The sequence below is a fragment of the Etheostoma cragini genome, chromosome 5 (assembly GCF_013103735.1).
Source record: "Etheostoma cragini isolate CJK2018 chromosome 5, CSU_Ecrag_1.0, whole genome shotgun sequence".
Taxonomy (NCBI): Eukaryota; Metazoa; Chordata; class Actinopteri; order Perciformes; family Percidae; genus Etheostoma; species Etheostoma cragini.
Window position 1 is genome coordinate 13,754,954 of NC_048411.1, and position 21,192 is coordinate 13,776,145.

General features: G+C 40.3%; 3 protein-coding genes and 1 non-coding gene across 4 annotated transcripts in view; 1 reads left to right on the forward strand and 3 right to left on the reverse strand.

Annotated features, from left to right (window-relative positions):
* Positions 1 to 192: 192 nt before the first annotated feature.
* Positions 193 to 13,864, reverse strand: LOC117945194 (junction-mediating and -regulatory protein-like). Its single transcript, XM_034872505.1, has 10 exons — positions 12,220 to 13,864; positions 8,054 to 8,227; positions 4,718 to 4,868; positions 4,005 to 4,174; positions 3,740 to 3,905; positions 3,317 to 3,486; positions 2,944 to 3,027; positions 2,739 to 2,834; positions 2,145 to 2,646; positions 193 to 2,051 (listed from the first exon to the last, which is right to left on the reverse strand). The coding sequence occupies exons 1-10, from the start codon at positions 13,033 to 13,035 to the stop codon at positions 1,744 to 1,746; spliced, it is 2,637 nt and encodes an 878-aa protein (XP_034728396.1). The 5' UTR covers positions 13,036 to 13,864; the 3' UTR covers positions 193 to 1,743.
* The window catches only part of dimt1l (DIM1 dimethyladenosine transferase 1-like (S. cerevisiae)), a 25,344-nt gene continuing 8,334 nt past the window's right edge, over positions 4,183 to 21,192 (reverse strand). Inside the window, exons 13-14 of the mRNA XM_034872609.1 lie at positions 20,214 to 20,216; positions 4,183 to 4,205 (exon numbers count right to left, since the gene is read on the reverse strand). The gene's annotated coding sequence lies outside the window, so the exon portion shown is untranslated. The remainder of the gene's footprint in view (positions 4,206 to 20,213; positions 20,217 to 21,192) is intronic.
* trnaq-cug lies at positions 6,585 to 6,656 on the forward strand. Its single transcript has one exon. It is a non-coding gene; the product is annotated as a tRNA-Gln (tRNA).
* Positions 17,370 to 20,622, reverse strand: LOC117945219 (betaine--homocysteine S-methyltransferase 1-like). Its single transcript, XM_034872576.1, has 8 exons — positions 20,456 to 20,622; positions 19,552 to 19,684; positions 19,323 to 19,435; positions 19,008 to 19,199; positions 18,749 to 18,896; positions 18,471 to 18,653; positions 17,755 to 17,983; positions 17,370 to 17,581 (listed from the first exon to the last, which is right to left on the reverse strand). The coding sequence occupies exons 1-8, from the start codon at positions 20,477 to 20,479 to the stop codon at positions 17,464 to 17,466; spliced, it is 1,140 nt and encodes a 379-aa protein (XP_034728467.1). The 5' UTR covers positions 20,480 to 20,622; the 3' UTR covers positions 17,370 to 17,463.

Sequence of the window (21,192 nt, forward strand, 5' to 3'; positions counted from 1 at the left end):
AAAAAGGGAAGTTACTGTTTTTGAAAGGTTAACAAATGATTAGTTACTCTTTTTCAGAAGGGTAAGGAATGATTAGTTACCCCTTCTGAAAAAGGGTAACTACTCTTTTGAAAAACGGTAACTAACTTCGTCACTCTTTCAAAAACAGTAACTACCCTTTTTTGTGTACCTTATTGTAAAGTGTTACCAATCTTTGCATCAAAGCTGTTTGTGCATGCTGAGCCTGTTTCAGAATCAGAGCTTAGTTTATGAATTCAAATACTTCTGCTTCATGTTAACATGTATGTTAGCATTTATTACTATGCATTTTGTACTACTCACTATGAAAGTGCTGAAACCATTTAAAAAACGTACGAGTTGAGCCTGTGGACTCACTTTGCCACGAAAATGTTCCTGCACGTGTTAGCTGTGAGTTTACTGCGAGCGTGAGAGTCCATGTGTGCAGAAGCAGGTTTTCACTTCCAGCACAGTGAGTAACAGGCCTCCTACTATGTGCTTCTGCCCACTGAGTGCAGTGAAAGAAATCAGATGCAATAGCGGAGAGAAACGGCATGCATCACGACTGCCTAATCCACAGCCCACAGTGACTCCCTACAGCGCTGAGAGAATCTAGCCTCCCACAAACCATCCCTCATTCAAATGAGTGTGACGGTTTCACAGCTCTGCCTTGACTATCCCACATACGAAGTTTGGGAATCACCAATCAAGTCTGCCCACACTTTACCACACTAAGTACATTAACTCCTCCCCAGTAAAGAAACTGCAGCTCTGGTGGTGACACTTCATCTAGTCCTTTTCCCACTCTAGGTGACCAGCTTCTGCTCAAAGATGTTGTTAGTTTTGGCACCAAATTATAAACCTACTGCGACTCTCTATATCTCCCACCATCCTGGCCATATGCTGCGGTTGAACAGATGGGTCGATACATATTCCCTCATCCAGATAGGAGGTGAGAGTTGGGGGTAGTGAAGGTCGGAAGAGGACAAGAGCGGGGGAAGGGGCAGGAATCTGGTGTGACAGATTTACTATCTTTGTGTAGTATCAGACTAGACGAGCAGTCATCCTTATACTGTAGGGCAATAACACACCTACATGTGACAGGACAAAACCAGCTGTGCAGCATACAGTAGTGTTGTTGAGTCATAGTACACTGGTTGAGTAATAATAGGACAGCGCGTCAGCAGAGGTGCTGGTGTTATGGTTTACAATCTGGAGAGTAAATCCAGTTCAAATGTCAGTGTGATCTTCAGTTTGTTTTTCTATCTCCCGCATGACACCAGATGATCAACCATACCCAACACTTAATTTGTGTTGCAGTTAAAGTTTCTCCTTTCTAATGCTCTGGGGCGAGTGGTTTCAGTTTCAAATAACTGTCAGTGCAGTGTTTTGGTGTAAAATGTGTTATGTGCTGTTCTGGAGCCCCAAAAGGCCAGTACAGAGCTTCTCAACAGTACAACTACAAAACAATAAATAAACAAAACATCCTCACAATCTGATACAAGAATAAGACCTACAAATAATGTCCTTCACCATGGTGCATTTAGTGTAAAAAAGTAAATGAACAGGTTACCCATAGACCTTTGGAGCATTTGGTGAGTTGGTGATATTCGGTATGACTCAGGCCCTGGCGTAGTCACTAGGTACATGTGTGACTGGGCTGTGTGTGCTTGAGTGTGTGTGAAAGAGTGCCACAGGGTGCAGGCATCTGTGTGTGTATTATTTGTTGCGTCTGAGCCATGAACCCTAGCTTTCCCAGTCATGGCCGACCAGCCCATCATCATCTGAGTCCGAGTCTGGCGAGGCATCCTTTATGCGGCGCAGCGCCTCGTGGATGCTCCTGGTCAGGGGGTCGGTGGAGGCCGGGAGCTCTCCCTGATCCCTTCTCTCTTTCCTGGGGACGCGCCTCAGTTTGACTCCCTTGCGAATCTGAGCCAGGATGCTGTTGGGGTCATCGTCAGCTGTTGAAGGAGGCAGAGAACGCTGGTCGACCTTCCTCAGGTGGAAGCTGCCTCTCTTCAGCGAGGCTAGCACCTCGTCCATGGGCGAGCTCACTGCTTATAGGAAGAGAAGAGGAAGACAGATGGTGATTGACTGCTGTAACTTGCTAATCTAGTTGAGCCTACTGTGGTAAATGGTTCCAGTACCTCTTCTGCTGTGGGAGTCAACCTGGGGAGTCTTCCTCAGTTTTTGCCGGGCACTCAACAGTTGGCTGCTATCGAAGAAGCGAGGGATAAATGGACCGAGTGGGGAGAGGGAGAGTTCTTCTGCTGCATTCTTTCCTTCGACCTTCTGCCCATGCCGACGTGGGCTGCCAGAAGGTGACAACTCCTCCTTTATTGGCAGCGGAGGTGGAGGGGGAGGTGGAGGAGGAGGAGACATGGGGGAAGCCAGTAGTGAGGACAGGGAGCAGGGAGAGCAGGTGGAGTCTGTGGTACTGGGCACAGGCAGAGGAGGAAGAGATGCTGTGCGGACCGTGACGGGCTGAGTGGTGAGTGTGGAGCTGGGGTCCGTCTGCACACTGGTACTGAGACACAGTGGGTGGCCCACACTCACGCTGCTCATTTCCATGCTCCTTCCGCGCTCTCTTCTTCTGGTGTGGGCCACGCGTAAACGAGTGGACTTAAGGATCACCTGACCTGGGTACCGCTAGAGAAAGAAACAGCGAAAGACAGAAGTCGTTGATTAGTAAAAAAAGAGAAATGGTGATATTTACATTTAATTAATAGGAGGGCCCATACCTGCTTGAAAGTGCGTAGTCTCTCCAGAGTTTTCTGCCTCTCCTGACTAACTCGGCTGTTCTTCCTCTCTTCGTCTTCCTCTTCTTCAATATTCAACTGAAAATTGTTGGGGTTTAGAGGAGGGTTTAGAGGAGGGTTTAGAGAATACCTGTATCAACTGACATTGATACAGGTATTCAGTTGCATCATTATAAAAAGCACATACCTGTAAGAGCTGGTGGGATTCAGAGTCCTTATGGATGGCTTGACGTTTCTGCTGTTTCTGAGTGTGGTTGGATACACAGATCTCCTGCAGAAAGATGGGAGGAAAAAAAAACATCAACACACTGACCCACACAGCATCCTGAATAATGCCAATTCCAAATCCAATACATATTAGTTAGTTTCTTGATGTAATAGGTTTCTAGCAATAGCGGGACACTATTTCAAAAGTGACTTCTGCTCACATATGAAGCGCTATCAAACAAAAGGGCAAAACACACACTCTACATTTTGAATAGTATGCATTAACAGTATGTACAATACGGGATACACTTCAGGAATAGAAATTAGTGTAATTGTGAGTAGGGTGAACACACCCTTTTGTTCCTCAGATAGGATCGCTTGGCAGTGATGCGCCCCCTTCTGGCCTCCAGCTGTCGAGCGCTGACCTGAAGTCTGCGCAGCTCTTCCCTCTCTGCGGTATCATCCCCTTTTATATCATCCGCACTTTCAAAGGTGTCATAGTACACCACCTCATCCTGACGCTCTGCAAACACAAATACATAAATACTGCATATGGACTTGTTTGGAGACACAGCTACAGGTCTTTCATTTGTTAGACAGACACTACACAGCATTAATGTACAGAGTAATACTTCAGACTGTTTTGTAGCATGATCGTGCAGAAGAGTTTGTGAAATGTGTGTCAGGATTTTTTTTTTTTAAAGGGGCTTAGGATAAAGGACTTATCCTATAAGCAAAATGTGTCCAAAAGTAGCTTGTAAATTGAGCCAAAATACCTGACATCTGTCTGTGAATGCTGTCTAGTTGAGCAGTGAGGAGCAGCTCTTCACACTGTAGTATCTCCACCTGGATATCGTACAGTTGGAGCTGGCGCTCATAGTAACGTGTCTCCATGTGGTCTAAGAGGGCCATGGCATCGTCACTGCTACACAGACTCTGCATCTGAGGGGACAGGACAAAAAACTTACATCAAAAGACTGTGTGTACGTGTTTATGTCTGTTCACATGTGTTTTGAGTGATGTTGAGTGTTACTACCACACCTCCTCTCGAAGTGTGTGTTTCCTCTGCTCCAGACAGATCTCCCTGGCTCTCTGGAGCTGTAAAGTTTCCTTGGCGACAGAGTAGCAGAGTCTCTCCATGCGCTCTACCGCCGCTGTCCATGAAGATTTACCAAACTTACGCCGATCCACCTTCATACGCTCATAGAGCCCTACACACGCACACACACACACACACACACACTAATAACATGAGTGGGCATTTCACTCACTTTCTTGTCTTTTAATGTGATGCCTAAAGTCTCATGGGAGGAACTATGTATTACAATAATGTAGAGGGAGACATCTGTTGGCCACATTTGGACATTACAACTTCATTCATTCCAGTTTGCACTTGAAGCCACTCATTTGATTTTTGATCTAATACGTATCAGATAATAACTGGACTAATCAGTACTGGATGAAAAAACTGGGATAAGCAGGGGCACATTGTGGATTAATCCTTCACAAAGACAATCTGTTCGCTGAGCTGTTTGATCAATAGGTTGTCCTTGTTTCCTCCTGGTCCTGTCAAACCGTGGCTGTCTGCACTGCCTCATTAAAAGCAAATCACATTAGCCTTGGTGTTCAAAACCACACACAGGTCAATAGCAGGCCAATACTACCGTGTGTGTGTGTGTGTGTGTGTGTAATTAGTCCTTCCTCTGCTGTTTTATTGACTTGACATTGGCAGTGACCGTGATGGCATACTTTACCTTTCTGGGCTCTAGCAGTGATCTCAAAGTATTTTACAGTAAACTCCTGGATGTTGAGTACTGCCTCCTGAGCTTTCTTCTGCCAGTCAGAGTCCTCCTTTTTTAGAGCCTCGATCCGCCTTGGGCCCAGATAGTCGTTCTCCATAGAAATCTGTTAAGAGAGGTTAACATATTTACAACCTATTTTTGTCAGCAAGGCTAAGAACGACAGGGCTCACTGACTTATTAAGACAAAGTTTTATCCTGTGAAAGCCCAAAGAAATGTTTTTATACAAACTAAAAATATGTATACGATACAGTATTTTATGCTGATATAAAAAATTGGATCTGAAGATATATTATATACGAATAGTTTAATCTAAGGTGACACAGTACAGCCAAAAAAATCCAGACCCAGAAGATATACTGCTTCAGTTGAGATTCAGATGTGGTTGGATCCCCGAATGTCGCACATTACTGCCACAAAGCGGCAAGAGTAAAGGGGCTTCACAAAAAAGAAGAAAAAATAGTGGTATCAATGGTTTCCCTAATATAACTTAGGGGTTATTAGGTGGTAGTTTACATGACAGGACAGTTAACCTCACATAAACACATTGTAGAGAAGGATTGCGTGCCTTACAGTAAATTGATGCATGCCATGAGGAACAGTATTAATTAGAAATGGTTTCATTGGGAAAAAGCAGGCCTGGAGAGGGAGCCACACTCCCGGACATGGAAGCACTGGCATTACGCAGTATTTTCTACCATGTGCCTATTCAAACAAACATGATTATTTTATAATACAAACCCATTTTAACCATCTTACAAAAGCCCAATCGCCATTAGATAGAACATAGGAAATTTATATTGCAAACAATTGAAAACTGTTAAATTCCTTTTGACATTATTCCTGAGGACAAATAAAATGACAAATTCACTTTATTGGCACTTTACAATTTAAAAACAATTTACACCTATAATATTTCAGCATAACACGTTCACTTTATCTTTGAATTAGTTGATTCTGGGACTGTTAAAGTTAAAGACCATAATGGGAATCTGACGACGCTGTGTCTCTGTTAACCATACGCAGACAAAAGGCTCACTGATCAATAAGGAGCACAATTAAACTACCAGAGAGTTCAGCAATGGTGACAGAGCTAAATCTCTGTCTGACCCTAAATAACCTCGCTGCACCTCTGCTCACACTGCACTACTCAGCAGTGCACTTCTATCATTTACCACTGCAACTTTCTGCTGTCCGATTGCCAGTGCTCATTCCTTTGCTTTCATTTTATTCAGCATTGCTATACATAGTGTAATGTTAAACATGTTGCCTTTACATCTGATGATTTATGTTACTATAAATCGTACTGAGCAACCTTTTACACAAAAACCTACCATAAAACACTCTTTAGATGTACTGTTAGGCCTCGTTTTGCCCTTGTGCCCAAGATTAGAGGCCACATTGAGACTCAGAACAACTCAAACGCTGGCTGGGCTGATGCTACTTTATATCAACATGCTACCTCATTTTATAGCTAAGGGATTCATGATTGTGTTTGATATTTATATTTTCTTTGTTAATCTTATAGTTTGTGATCAACATTTCATCGTATTCTTCATTGACTTTTTCACTTAAACTATTCATTAGATTTGGAGATTTCTTGGAAAAAAGGCATTTTCCCACCTCTGTACAGCAATAAAAATGAAGAAGAAGCATGAACACACATTGGGAAAAAGACACATAAACCCAAAACTAAGGGAATTTAGATGAAGAAGAGCTACATAAAGCCATGCTGTGTCTAAGCTACATACACTGAATGGCTATAAATAGACCCAGAAGTGGAAGTTTAACATTCCCTCCCCTCCTAGTATCCAGCCAGGGGGTTCCATGGTGTAATGGTTAGCACTCTGGACTCTGAATCCAGCGATCCGAGTTCAAATCTCGGTGGGACCTGTCAGTTTTGTAACTACTTAATTGTCCTATCTGGCAAATCCTCTCCGGGACCTCTGCATGCTTACTGTAATAAATAAATCTGTGTAACAGCTGAGGGACAGAAAGGAAGAGAGTTTGCTCTGGCTAAAACCATAAACAGTAAAAGAAATGGACTGTAGACTTCCACGGAAACCAGTGAAGTCAATTAGAAGCACTTTTCAGGAAATAATGGACAAATAGAGTCTTTTAAAAATTATTATTAAAAGCAAAAATGCCAGAATTTGAACTGGAGTGACATCTCTTCCTGAAGCTTTACCCTCTCTGTCACAAGGCCATTTGCACTAGGAACACTCCCTCTTTTTGAAATGACCTGTAAGTAAGATAAAGTCTCCTGTCGCAAGCTATATTTTCTAATATCAGAAAAAAGAGCTAAAAGAAGGTGCAGAATACAATATACAATATTGCAATATAGTACATGCCTCATATTACTTGATTACTTATTTACAATATACAGAAAAATTGTTGTGGAATTTTTGCCCAGCGCCGCCAAAAAGAAACACCTACCACAGCAGGATTAATCCTTCTGCTTACATTCCTGTCTTTAGCTGACACTGAAGGTCTATTCAGCCACAACTAAACTGAAAAGCTCTCTAACTTCCTCCATCTTCCCATTTCTGCTGCACGTTTGCTGATCCCTGTGTATCAGCATCATCCTATACCTGCAGTGAAACTACAGGACCACACACAATATGACTTATTTATTTCTCTGTGAGATGGCAGGAAATTGGAGATCCATGGGGCTCCATTCATCTCACAGTATGTCAATCAATGCCCAGTGTTTTAGATACTGTGTGTGTGTGTGTATATATATAATGTACAGTATACGGTATCTGTATACAGTATGTTTTCTTATTTCTAATGGATGTTATGCAGTAATGTGATATTGTCTTTTTATTACTGACGTGAGTCAGTGAGCTAAATATAAATCAGCTATCAGCACTGCAATAATTATTTCCACCTATTATCCCTTCACCACCCTTCATCTTTTCTTTGCAATAAGACACATCTAACCAACCTCCCACTGCTTCACTAACGAAAAGGCATTTATCATAATATACTAAATAATACATTTTGCTTAATACATCACAGTAAATTATGCACATATACAGTGATGTACACTAAGTCATGACAATTTCCATTGTTTTATGACTGTTCTATGTTGGTGCCTGTAGAGAAATGCAGAAATAACCTGGTACCTGATAGAGATAGATAGAGGTGTTGTGTAGAGCCTGTCTGGTATTGCTCGGTTTGTGTGTGTGTGTTTGTGTGTATAAAAGCAAAAGAGGCTTGGTGCTTCTTAATGTGCACACAGTTATACACATACAGCTAACTTTACAGTAACTGGCGCAAATTGTTACCTTAATCTGCTGTCTGCGTAGCATGGCTAGTTCCCTCATGTCTCTGAAGGGCTGCAGCAGGTACTGGTACAGCCGTGTGGAGGCCTCCAGCAGGACTCCATAGGCCTCGTCTTCCTCCTCATAAAGCTCCAACAGCTCCCCCATACTGTCCATGGTCTGGTGTTTCTCCAGCAGCTGTACCACATGCACACACAGAAAGTTATCATTATCAACATACAACCAACCTTGAGAACATCAGAACAGCTAAATATTCATAGCTTTTTTTTTTTAAATATCTGTACGACCATGTTACATAATAAGGGATTTGCAGTTCACTATATTGAATGTAGTGGGAAAATGGGATCCAAACAGGTCCAAACCGACAGTTGTTGGAACCTTGATTGAAAAAAATAAAAAGGGATTCAAGTGTCTTCTACGCACAAATCGGATAATGTGCAGTGAGCAGACGCCAAACACACTAAGTGGCTGTAATGTAGATGTTACATGTGTTTCCATTAGACTGTTATCTGTAGAACAGTGGGATAACTGTGTCAAATCAGTTAACCCATCCACAATTACACAAGCCACGAGAACATGCTTAATGCATCTTTTAGTGTCACTCAGCAGTGAATAAAAACTTGCACCTCACTGTGAGACTATTGTGTTACTGTAAATAATAGGAGTATATCTGAATGCAGTCTCAGTGCAGAGACATTGGCTGACTGAGCAAAGTCCTTTCTGCTGCTGGGAATAAAATCAATACACATACATTTCTGCCAGACTGAACAATCCTGCAGGCTACCAGCAATCACTGAAATAGCCATTAACTCAGCCCTCAAATGGAGTGGAAGAATCAATATGCCAGTGTGTGTGTGTGTGTGTGTGTGTGTGTGTGTGTGTGTGTGTGTGTGTGTGTTTGTGTGTCTTATGCCCCAGTCTAGGGGTGCCTAGGACAGAACATGATCCTAGCCACCCCTAGTGTGTTAAATTAACTTCTGTACAGAGCATTTGCCATGATAAAGAGCTGAATGTCCTTATTTTTCCCCATTGCTAACATGGTCAAAACTCATGTTCAAGTCAAATTTTCAAAACTCATCACAGCCAAACAGAAGTCTATGTTGACCAAAGAGTGAAACACTTTTCATTGCTTTCACGCAAAAATAAATTCAATTTTTCCAAAATCCAATAATTTTTTTGTAAATGCTTACACACTGTTTTCAAAACTGCTAAAAACACTTTCAATTCAGAATGATGGCCAATTGTGTGCGTTTTTGCAGTAACCATATGGCAATATAGAAACACTTTGCAGAATATTTACAATAAAATGAAATATGAATTGTTCCAAACAGCTGATTTAAGCTAAAATATATTAAATGTGATGCTGAGGAGAACAAAATGCAGGAGAGAGAGATGACTAGAACCCTCACAGTGCTGTCCAGTATGAGTTATACTATTTCATTTTGTTATTACAGTATTATTCCAGCTTTTGGTTGAACTTTTTATTTTTCTATATGCTTTACGTACTGTATGCACAGATACATAAAATATATTAAAGCAAATTTCAGATTAATTCCTGTTACATAAACTTTAGAACAGTCGAAGTGAAAAGGTGTTATTCTACAATAAAATACTGGTTAATGTGAAACATCATTCAAACTTAAAAGATAAAAGTTCATCATGTATGTAATGATCCCTGTTGTTAGTGGTTATACGTCAGTGAGAGGCGAAGTATGACATCTGAATGGGTATTGTTGCCAGTGTTTGGCCAAACAAGCTTATTTTGAGACATGTATGACGTGTTTTGGTGGTCTGAGTGAGTTTTGGAGGTAATATTAACTGTATCGCCATGATGGTAATTCAGACCGTACAAAGAGTTTTGAAAAAAGTGTGTGTGTGTGTGTGTGTGTGTGTGTGTGTGTGTTTCTCAAATGAAAGGGAGTGGGTGTGGGACTGACTGGGTGGAATGACATGTGGGTGGTTGGTCTGAGCAACTCAGAGCCTTTTGTTCACTGCCAAAAGCAGAGCAGAAAGGAAAGGCCGGAAGTCATACAAACACATCCGTATACAGGGATGAAGTCTCTTGACTCTTTCTTAACTTTGCAATGACAGTAAACATTCAAGCAGATATAAAATGTATTATACTGTCAACTTACTGTACTGCTAGAGTCATGAACATTGGAAGCTTAAATTAATAAGAATTATTTTTTCATTACTTCCATTTTTTGTGATAAATAAGAAGCTATACTGTATATATAAAATCCTACCATTCACATTGCAAATATTCTTTAATTTGACTGTTTTTAAGTTCATAGTTTTTCCGCGTTCACAACGACTAGGTGGGTTTTACCTGAGAATTCTTGGTCAATACTTATATAATGGATAATGGAAAGATATTTATTACATAAATACAGGTAACAGTCAAAGTTGATTTAGCCTCCACTATAATGGTCAGGAGTAAGGCTGTGATGCTAATAATGGCAAATTGCCATTAATGCTCTTTCTAACCTGTCCTCTCAGAGGACTTTTTTGCATTCTCTGGCTCAATAAGCCAAGGCTGCATTAATCTAATTGATTAGTAGTACAAGTAGTACAAGTAGTACCATGTGAGACCCAGTGAGTATCAATATATTGTCTGTTTGTAGTGTTTGATTATATAATATACATACAGAGGTGTTTTACAAAAAATTATTAATATAACTTTAATACATATTTTATTTAGAAAAAAAATTATAAAACTCAAATAGTCAAACATCTATTTTTTTCATCCATCACACTTTTGAACACACCACCACACATACATACTGTATGCTATTTGACAGAGTAACAAGTTATAATCAAAGACAGTCTAAGTTTTTTTAACAACATTTAGTAAAATGTCGGTTTTATTTTTGTTATGTTTTTACCACATGTGAAATTCTCAAGTTTCTTGTTTTTGGATATCAAGACTGATGCTTTTTGATTCCGTTCTGGTGCGCACTGAAACTACAGGATGTGTATTCTTGTTATTTTTAATCATGATCTGTTGAATAAATGTGTTTTAATGCTACATATAAGAGTAATAACAAATATATTAATATTTGTGACAATTATTTCCTGACAGCCTACATAGATTTGTTTAAAGAATATCGGTTGTTTCAGCATTTTTGTCCTACATTTTCTCACAACAGTATAAGAACAAAGGAGACAGAAACGTGATATATAACATCTGATATTTCAGTTTGTCAATATCCTAAAAAAATTGAATTACAGTGTGTTGCTCAAGTCTTTATATATAAATAACCAAGAAAGGTCCACTAAAATTATGAACTAAACTGACAACATTCTACCTGACAGTAGGTAAAGTCTTCGTAGCAACCTGCCTCGTTTGGGGCTGTCCAGTATGGTTCCATTAAAACATCTGAGAAGAATGCTTTAATAGAAGTGTTCATTCTAAAAGATAAGGAGTGCTTGAAGTGTGTGTGTATGTGTGTGTGTGTGTGTGTTTGTGTGTGCACCGTCTCAGCTGTGTAAACAGCCTTGATGCTGAGGGTATAACATTACCTAGAGGACTACAGTTACAACCTAATTTTACAAATTCCTCCTTCTATTACTAGCTGACCAGTTCCACTTTATTCCCAAGACAATATTTTAATAGATATAAACGACTAATGGAGACAATTGTCAGTGTCACCTGTCTCATCAGTGTGCAATTGATAAAGGACATGTGCCTGTGCCTCTGCTCATGGAGGTTAGATTGTTGCATACCTTGTCCATTCTGTAACTTCTGATGACCTCTTTTTCTCACTGACCTGTTTAAGATACCTATTAACTGTAAAATACAGTAGTTATACCAATACCAAGTTAGCTTTTATTGTTTGGTTTCCCATATAAGAAAATATATAAATGATGATGAAAATATACTTATTTTAAGCTAAGATCTCTGACACAGCATAGTTCACCCCTTTTCTGTAATGCTTTGTACTCAGTTGAATGCAATCTTTTATTAAGTATGTCTTTTAAATACCTGGCTACCTCACATGAATGGCTAGTGCATCACACTTCCCACACTTCCATTGTGGTCTGGTCACCACAGCAGAAAGACCGTGGTCTCCAGATGTGCAACTGTGTGATTGTGAGTTTCAGAGAATGAATGCACAATACGAAGATGATAAAGTCATGGAGATGCTGTGGGAGAATCAAGATCTCACCTCTTGCAGATGTTTTGCTGCCCGGTTGAGCGCCTCTTCTAACCCGGACTGCCTCAGCTCGCTCAGGCTCTCATAGTACTCATCTAGGTCGTCGTTTTCCGTAAACAGAACCTGCGAAAGGATCTTCCATCCACACGTATCGAGCGCGTGGCCTAGGTACATCTGTAAACTGTGGCAAAGCTCATCCATTTCGGTCTCGGTTACTTCCGTCGGGCCGAAAAACACTGTCCACACACCGGCTGGTTCCTCCGGAAACACCGGAAGGCAGGGCTCCAGGTCCGAGTTCACCGAGCACAGCTGCTGGTGGATTGACCGGAGGTCCTGGAAGGAGAAGAGTCCGGCCCAGCTGCAGTCCTTCATGCCCAGACTGTCCAGTTCCTCCAGGTCCAAGCTGTCCAGTGAGGGGGACAGTCGCCCCTCTCTTAGTGATTGTAACACTTCAGTATCAGGAACAGGAGAGGCTGCAGATTTAGTCAAAGTTGGAATTTTGACAGGACTTGACTTTGTTGATATGACGGACTTCTTAGGGCTTTTAAACACAGCCTCCTTGGCTCCTTCGCTAGGGCTCTTAGATACTCTGACGGGACTTTCGGTCCATTTTGTTTTGTCCCCATCCTTTCCAGTCGCCTCCGCCAGTGGGTCTCTACCAAAGCTTCTCCTCTGCACCGTCCTGTTGTGACACGTAATGGCAAATTTACCCTCCACTTCATTCCAGGCAACGATAAAGACAAATTTATGCTTTTCCTTCACTTCAAACGCATTCGGCCGAACGGCTACCCACCCCGACTCCAAATTATCCTCCATTGTGAACGACATGTCTGCAAAGTGATGGAACAAAAATAGTAACACTGCTAGCGCCAACAATTAAACCTGCGTTAGCACTGTTTGAGAGTCGGATAGAGAATAGACAAAGGGTGTGTGTTAAAGTGTTAGATAAAACAGCGTTAACCAAACATTGTTTTCTCTCCGAGGATATTTCGCCTGAAGGGCTATATCCTCCTTCGCTTGAGCGGATACATTTGGAGCAGTGCGGTACGTGTCATTTCCCATCTCTGGCCCACCTGCATTCAACACGGATGCGTGCCTATCCCAACCTCCTGCAACCGTTCCCATTAGCTTTGCGACCATACAGGTCTTGACTCGGACACGGCATGCGACCGTGTGTTTACCAGGTCCAGCGGTCGATCCGCCTCTCAGCTGCGTTCCGTTATTCTCGATCCCTCGGCTCCAGACCTTTTTTCATTATAAAGTACCATCCGGATCCAAAAACAGCGGCGTACATCGTTCAAGTACCACAGAATGAGGTCATGAATAAGTGTGACAAAGGGATGTGTCCAATCGCACTGTCTCCAGTAAGGTCAGCGTCGTCTCCAAACTCATAACATCACCATGTTTTCTTCTTCGTTTGCCCAGCAAGACAACTTACTCAAAAATATAATAATAATAACGTTGGCTCCAAGTGCTGGAAGAAAAATTGGAATTTCCACGGAGTCAGCAGCAAAGTTTTAGTGTGACCGTTTTTGTTTTTGTTTTTTTACCTTTAACCAGTTTACGATTGCTATTGCTATAATCCGTTTAGTAATCTGCAGTAATATAGGCTACTGGCTAAATAGAAGTCACAATTAGGCAGCAGTCTTGCGAAAATAGGCTATTGCTAAGAACATACTGGGTCTGTGAGTCCGAGGAGCATTTAAAGGCAACATCAGTCTCTCAAATTTAGTGCACGTAGCGACGTGCTGACGTTTTAGGTTGAGCAGTGTGGGATGGTTTGCAGAGTAGCTGCATCACCGAGAACAACATCAAATTAAAAGAAACCAATACAATAAAATGCAAAAATAAAGAATAGCTTATTAAAATAGATAGTGATATTTGCACAGCGTTGATTAAATTCAACATTATTTGTGATTGACTGATGTAGACTGTTGTAATGTGATGGCCTTACGTTCATGTGCTTTCAGCTCATACAAAAATACCCTATTTTATTGCCAAAGGGCCCTGAAATAATAATATGTAAAACAGTTTTACCAGTCATTATGAAAGTGAATGCATTACTGACAAGGACATTTCTTTCCAAAAACATATAAAGTAATCCTCAAATAAATGTTAGAAAATGCTGCATAAATGTGGCAATGAAAGTGTTGAGTATCAGCAGAAAGATGCCTAAAGCCATCTGGCTGAGGAACTGTCGAAGAGAGCTGTTGAGCTTTCATTGTTTACCCATATTGACTGTTAAAGAGGACATGAGTGGGAAATAGTATTTCCCTTTAACAATCACATGTCTTAAAGGAGTTGAAAGTCAATTCCTCACCAGGTTGCATCAATTCTAAAGATGCTATGAGTAATGCTTAGGACCATGACCTATGAATATACCTATTAAACAAATTACTTTTGAATAAAACAATTTAAAATGCCTTTATTAACATCTTATAAAATACTGAAATGGGCCAACAATATTAAATAGCAAATAAAGGGGTTTCAAGAGAGAGATAGGCTGCAGTAACAGTAAGGAGCCAAGAATGGTTATTCAGTAATATTGAAATAGCTCACCCCAAACCTACAGCCTGAAGCAGTTTTAATAAATTCCTTGAATTTAAGCCTACAAAATGTGAGAATTTTTTTTTCTACGACTCCTTGATCGTCATCTGTGACCAATAATAGGATTTTAAATGCAGGCCTATCTTCTGAATGCCAGCTCAATCAGAATCAGAATCAGAAATACTTTATCGATCCCTGAAGGGAAACTGTGTGTCACAGTAGCACCAGTACAGAGCACTGCAACAGGCAGCTTGCACGTTAGCGCATGCGCAAATAGGCTAATGTATCAATTGAGTATAGCTGCTACAGTGTGTCCCAAAAAATGTTGGTTAAAAGGAACAATATAACTCATTAAAAAAACATCTTAAATGAGTTGGTCAATAAATAGACCTACCCTGGAGAACACTGTTCCTTCTTCTGTTTTGATGCATGGTGGCTTCTAGAGGCAGAAGATGGGCTTCTCATGTGCAATAAGAACACAAAGTGAGAGGGACAAATGGATAGTAATTAGTCTGTATTCTTTGGTTTATCTGTCACTAAGGGATGCTTTTTGTAAGTTAGTGGCGTGTTTTTTTTCTGTGATGTCAACTCAATCCACTTTTATGTGTTTCTGGTGGTTTTGGCTGGTGGTCATTTAACCTTTACTGTTGGGCATAACTAAGCAATCACAAATTGATAAATTTCCATTTAATCATATCTGAACACACTGAAACCAGGTTTAGACTCTGATAAGGTGTTTGGAAGTGCTTGGAAAATATGGAATTATCTTAGCCCTAAATCCATGTTTTTCTTTATCGATGACTGATCACCAAATGTATTAAGTGTTTCTAACTTTGGAAAAACATCAACATTTGCTCATGAAAAGTATATTAAATGAATAGGGTGGTAACAGGGGCTTTCATGAGTGTGGAAGCTACAAGTTCAGGTCCATGGATTATGGAATATTTCTGCACTGGTTAATTCACCAACTAATCAAAAACAGCGAGTAGCAATGCACCAAAATCCCCTTTTTTGACTTACTATGTATGCATGTGGTGCATTAAAACTGGATTCCAACTTTCACAATCCACGTGGTTGGATTGGCTATAGGGACAACTGCATTGACAAAACATTAAATTTACCACAGAAGTCATCTCATTATGCAACTCATGTTTATGGCAGGCCAAATGTAACATTGGTAGTTGCTTTGAATAAAAGCATCAGCTAAATGAAATGTAATAATATGCCTTAAAGAAACCTTATCAGCCATCGCAAATAAGAGTAGATTAAATAAGTTGTACTGTAATTTTCAGTGTATTCATGGACATGGTTACATGGTGTAAGGGTTGCACTCTGGACTTGAATCCAGCAATCTAAGGTCAAATCTCAGTGGAACCTCAAGACTTTAAAAGGTTACGTGAACACATCTTTAAAGGAAATAATATTACGCAATAGATGCAGAGTCATTTAAATACATCAACCAACTACTTGGGTGAAAGCGTGTTACCTGTTTAATCAACATATAATGAAAGAAATTCCCAGGTATAGTTGCATGAATGAACAATGGTGATGATAGATCCAAATGAGAAAAATGAAGGGCTTTCTGGTGAGAAAATTTAAATTTGAATTAGATTGGGCTAATTGGCAATACTGAGTTCTGACAAAATTTATACTCCCCAAACATTTCACATAATCCTAAATGCGTATGTCTATCAATGTTAAATCACATTAAACTCAATCACTGGTTTGTAATAGCTTTCAGTTTTTCCTTTACAGTGGTTAGAGTTGTGCATGCTGTCAATTGCATTTTAGAATTTCAAGAAATTAATTAGTATGAAATGGTATGAATAAGACAGATGCATAGTTAGTAAAAGTGAACAGGAAACTCGCGTCAAACTTTTAACTCAGCCATAATTTGCATGATTAATTAAACCATTGACTGACATTATCAGTCTAGTTTTGAACCACCTGTGGACCACATGGTTATCTGGTGTAATGGTTAGAACTCTGGACTCTGAATCCAGTGATCAAAGTGCAAATCTGTTATCTTAACAAGATACCTCAAGTATTGATATTGAGTTTGTACAACAACCTGTATATTTTGCACAAATGTGTCGCATATACAGTTAATATCTGAATACCAATAACTTTGGATCACTTATTAACAATCAACAATGTAAGAAATATTTAGCGGCAAAAATTCTGCAATCTAACGACAGATAGATTGTGAGGAATAATAAATGCAGTGGTGGGTAAAGACACCATCTTGTGCACATGAAAGAGGTTTATTCCTCAATGCTGAAGGTCCAGGGATTGAATCTGACCTGTGATGGTTTCCCTGTGTCTTCCCGCTTTCATGCCTGAGCTGTCCTATCATTAAAGGTGGAAATGCCCACAAAGAAATCTTTAAAATGAAAAGAGACCAGCTTTGCTTCTATGTAAAATTTGTTATACATGTCAGTAATAGCACACAAATAAAAAGTAATATGATCAGACATACAAGGACTACAGTATGGTCATATTTAATTTTTATTTATTTATTTGAAAATGTTTTGCAGCAAATTACAACTGGCAAACTGTGTGCAATCTATGTATTATTATGTTTGGAGATAGAGCATATAGTTAAAGAAAATAGATCCTCAATTGCCATTCATTACAGGATGTGAAAAAAGGGAACCATCCGATCACACATACAACAAATTCACTAAACTGCATAGTCTATACAAGAGATCACATTTGTATTTTTGTTTCAAGCTGTTGTTCATAATCATCGGCTGGTGTGGCCATGGAAGGGCATTTGGGACGTCCAGAAGCGGGCAAAAGGTTCTCCCAGTACTCCCGACGAGCCCTATGACATTTTTTCGTGGATTAGTAGGTTGTAAACCAGCACTTTTACAGAGCAATTTCCCTGTTATTTTGCCTCCTTTGTTATAACTTTCCCCATGCCACTGTATGTACTGTATAATACATAATACAGAGCATACTACTTTTAATACAGTAGCTGTTTCTACTCAGTCTTACCTGGCTCTGACCCAGGGTTTAGTGTGCATCTCCAGAGCAGCTCCCCAAAGTCCGTGCTTCTCTGAAGCTGGTGGGAGGAATCCTCTCTCTGCAGCCACTTCTTCTGCTATAGCTCTGATATGGTAGGGCTCAAATCCACAGCAGCCACCAATGTAGCGAATTCCAGCATTGTAAGCCTCTCTGGCGTACTTATGGATGTCCCAGCGGGTCATTGCTCTGGTCTCCAGTGCTGAGAGGATGGTAAAATATTTAAGTGTAAGCATTTTCTCATATTGGTGCTCTTGTTAAACTGCATGTAAGGGCAGTTTAAAAAGGAAGTAACACATTGCTCTACACTTACATACCTTATATGCCCATTTGTACATACATGCTTACATTAAATATACAAAACCACAGTTTAAAAATGAACATTCAAACTGATCCTAACACAGATTTTGGAGTGAAGTGTTGGTTTATTTAAACATCATTTCCAGATCCTGTTTGGTAAACATAATGAAGATCCCTATCCTTTTTGGCAGTTATGTAATATCTAGATCTCTTTAAACCTTAGCTAAAGTGCTATTTTTTTTTACCATTAATCTTAAAATGTTCTTAATTGTTTGCTGTTTGGTGCAAAAACAAACACAAAAAGTCATTACATAAATGTACTGGAATAACAATGATGTAATTGAATATAAAACAGTTTTATCTTTATTCTGCAGTATACAAATACTGACCGAAGGGGTATTCGGGTAGGCTGGTGTATCCGCCGATGTTGCGCTCAGGTGTGTGAAAGCCCAGCGGCTGGATCATGAGATGGGCTTTGAGACCAGCTTTCTCTAATCCCGCTTTCATCAACTTCACTGTTTGAACGCATGTCAGAGGATCCAAGTGGCAATTTACTCCAACAATGTCAGCTCCTTGAACACATAAAAAAAAAACACACTTAGAATGTACAGCTGAAACATGTCAGACGCGCCAACTTGAAGTACTATAACACAGAAGGTCGACGTACCAGCTTTGACCAGCCTGACAGCACACTCTCCAGGTGGGACGCCGTGCATGTCTCCATGAGGGGAGATGCACAGTGTTGCACCTACTGGTTTACCACTGGTCTTAAGCACCTCCACTGCCCACACTGCCTCTTCCACATGATCAACAAACTGCAGGAGGATTTTGCATTAAATCATTAAACAAGATAGTATACAGAAAGCATTGAACTTATGCACAATACCATCTGTTGTACAGTTATTTCTCTTGGGTACTGTTCATACCTCCACTATAAAGAAATCAATGTCCTTCTTGAGGAAGTCATCCATCTGTTTCTTAAAGATGGCCTTGACCTCAGTCTCACTGTGACTCTTCACATAACAGGGAGTCTTAGACACACACCCAGCAACCAATGCATCACCCTCATTGGCTACCTCCCTGGCCAGGTCACAGGCTGCCTCATTGATCTGGGCCCCCTGGATCAGACAAGAGCAGATTGTGATACCAGACTATTGTAAGAATCATTTTCATCAAGTCGTAGGGCAAACAGGCTGAGGATGTCATTAGATTTAGTCTGATAGGTGTTTTTTTCCACTGACGGTGATGTTGGTGACATTGCCACTGATCTCCAGTTTATCCTCACTGCAGTAGAAGGTGAATGTCTGAATCACATTGGCTCCTGCTCTCAGGAACTCCCTGTGCAGCTGCCGAACTGACAGAAAGAGAAGTGGAAAGAGGGGCTTTTACGGAAAACACAAACACATTGTACGTAAGTAAAAAAGTGCTTTGCAAAAATGTACTCATATCATTTTAATATGTAACATGTACCTGCTTCAGGATGTTCAACAGCAGCCTCAGGTGTCCAGTGTCCAGCCTTCACATAGCCACGTCGCTCTAGCTGCATCACATAACCTCCATCTCCTACAACCACCTCCCCAGCATTTAGTCGCTCCAGGATGCCCTGAGTGCACACACACACACACACACACACACACACACACACACACACACACACACACACACACACACACAAACACACATTTGGCTACAATACTGAAACAAGTAATGTATTCTGAAAACATTAACATTATTGTTTTGCATTTCTTATTGCCTGTCAGTCTCCTTGACAAGAGATGTCCAGGATGGACAGACTATAGCACTGAAAATGACCATTAATAACCATGTTTCTACATAATTATGTTAAGATCAATTTAGTCCAAATCAAAAAAAATTATCACAGAGTTCTTATAAATATCCACACGGATAACATATACTCCAACGCTCTAGTTCATGTTTAATTAGGTCTATTACACCACACAAACTTTCACAATTTACATGATGTACACAGTAGGCTACTTCATTATAACTTTGAGGCAGTCATTGTAATGTTTTTTGCGAGATTAACAAAGTATGTGTTGTTATAATTATTATTATTACTATTAAACAGCGTCGATTGAACTTCCATCTTTTTTTCTGTCCAGTCGAAGCACCTGCTAAGATTTATTTCTTCGTTTTTCACCTTTTCTATTTAGGCAACTGTGCCATATGCTTAAATTGGATAAACTTTAGGGTGCACCCTAAGGTTTGTCCAATTTAAGCATATAACTGCTCTTATGATTGCAGTCAAAAACACTCCGGTTTGGGGCACTAGTTAAACGACAAAGTTCAAAATTCATACGACAGGATAGTCCATCAGGCGCATATTTGTGCACAACCCCGTTATAACTCTTACCCTTCTCTTCTCCTTGCTGCTCATCGTCGACGGTTACAGTCTATAATGATATAATAGGTTCAGAAAAAGGCAGGCGCTGATATCTTGCGTCACTGAAATGAGCACGATAATCTCACGAGATTGAGGAAGTCACGTTAGAACACAAACCAAGAATCTTCTATTCCTACGGTGGCCCTGAGGTGCAATACACAACGGCAAATCAGAAAACACAACATAAAAAGAGGAAACACAACACAAAAAGAGAAAACACAACACAAAAAGAGAAAACACAACACAAAAAGAGAAAACACAACACAAAAAGAGAAAACACAACGGCAAATCAGAAAACAGAACACAAAAAGAGAAAACACAACAGCAAATCATAAAACACAACACAAAAAGATAAAACACAACGACGTTAACCAAAACGGAAAAGATAGGTACCCTCGGGCACAGGAATCGTCGCTGATTGGACAAAAGAACTGGTCCGTCCTTTGAACCGGAAACACAGGGTTTGTTTCCATTTTTCCAAATCATGAGCGCCACAAATGACGAGGTACACGCTGCTATTAAGCAATACTTTGATGCCGGACATGAATATGACGTGATACTGGATGTGCTGTCGACATTTCACAAAGTAAACATGAGTTTGCGTACGCTGAAGACGCGTTTAAAAGAAGCAGGGCTGTACAGAAGACACAACTATTCCCCACTCCCTGAGGTGAGGCGTGCCATTCTGACAGAGCTGGAAGGACCAG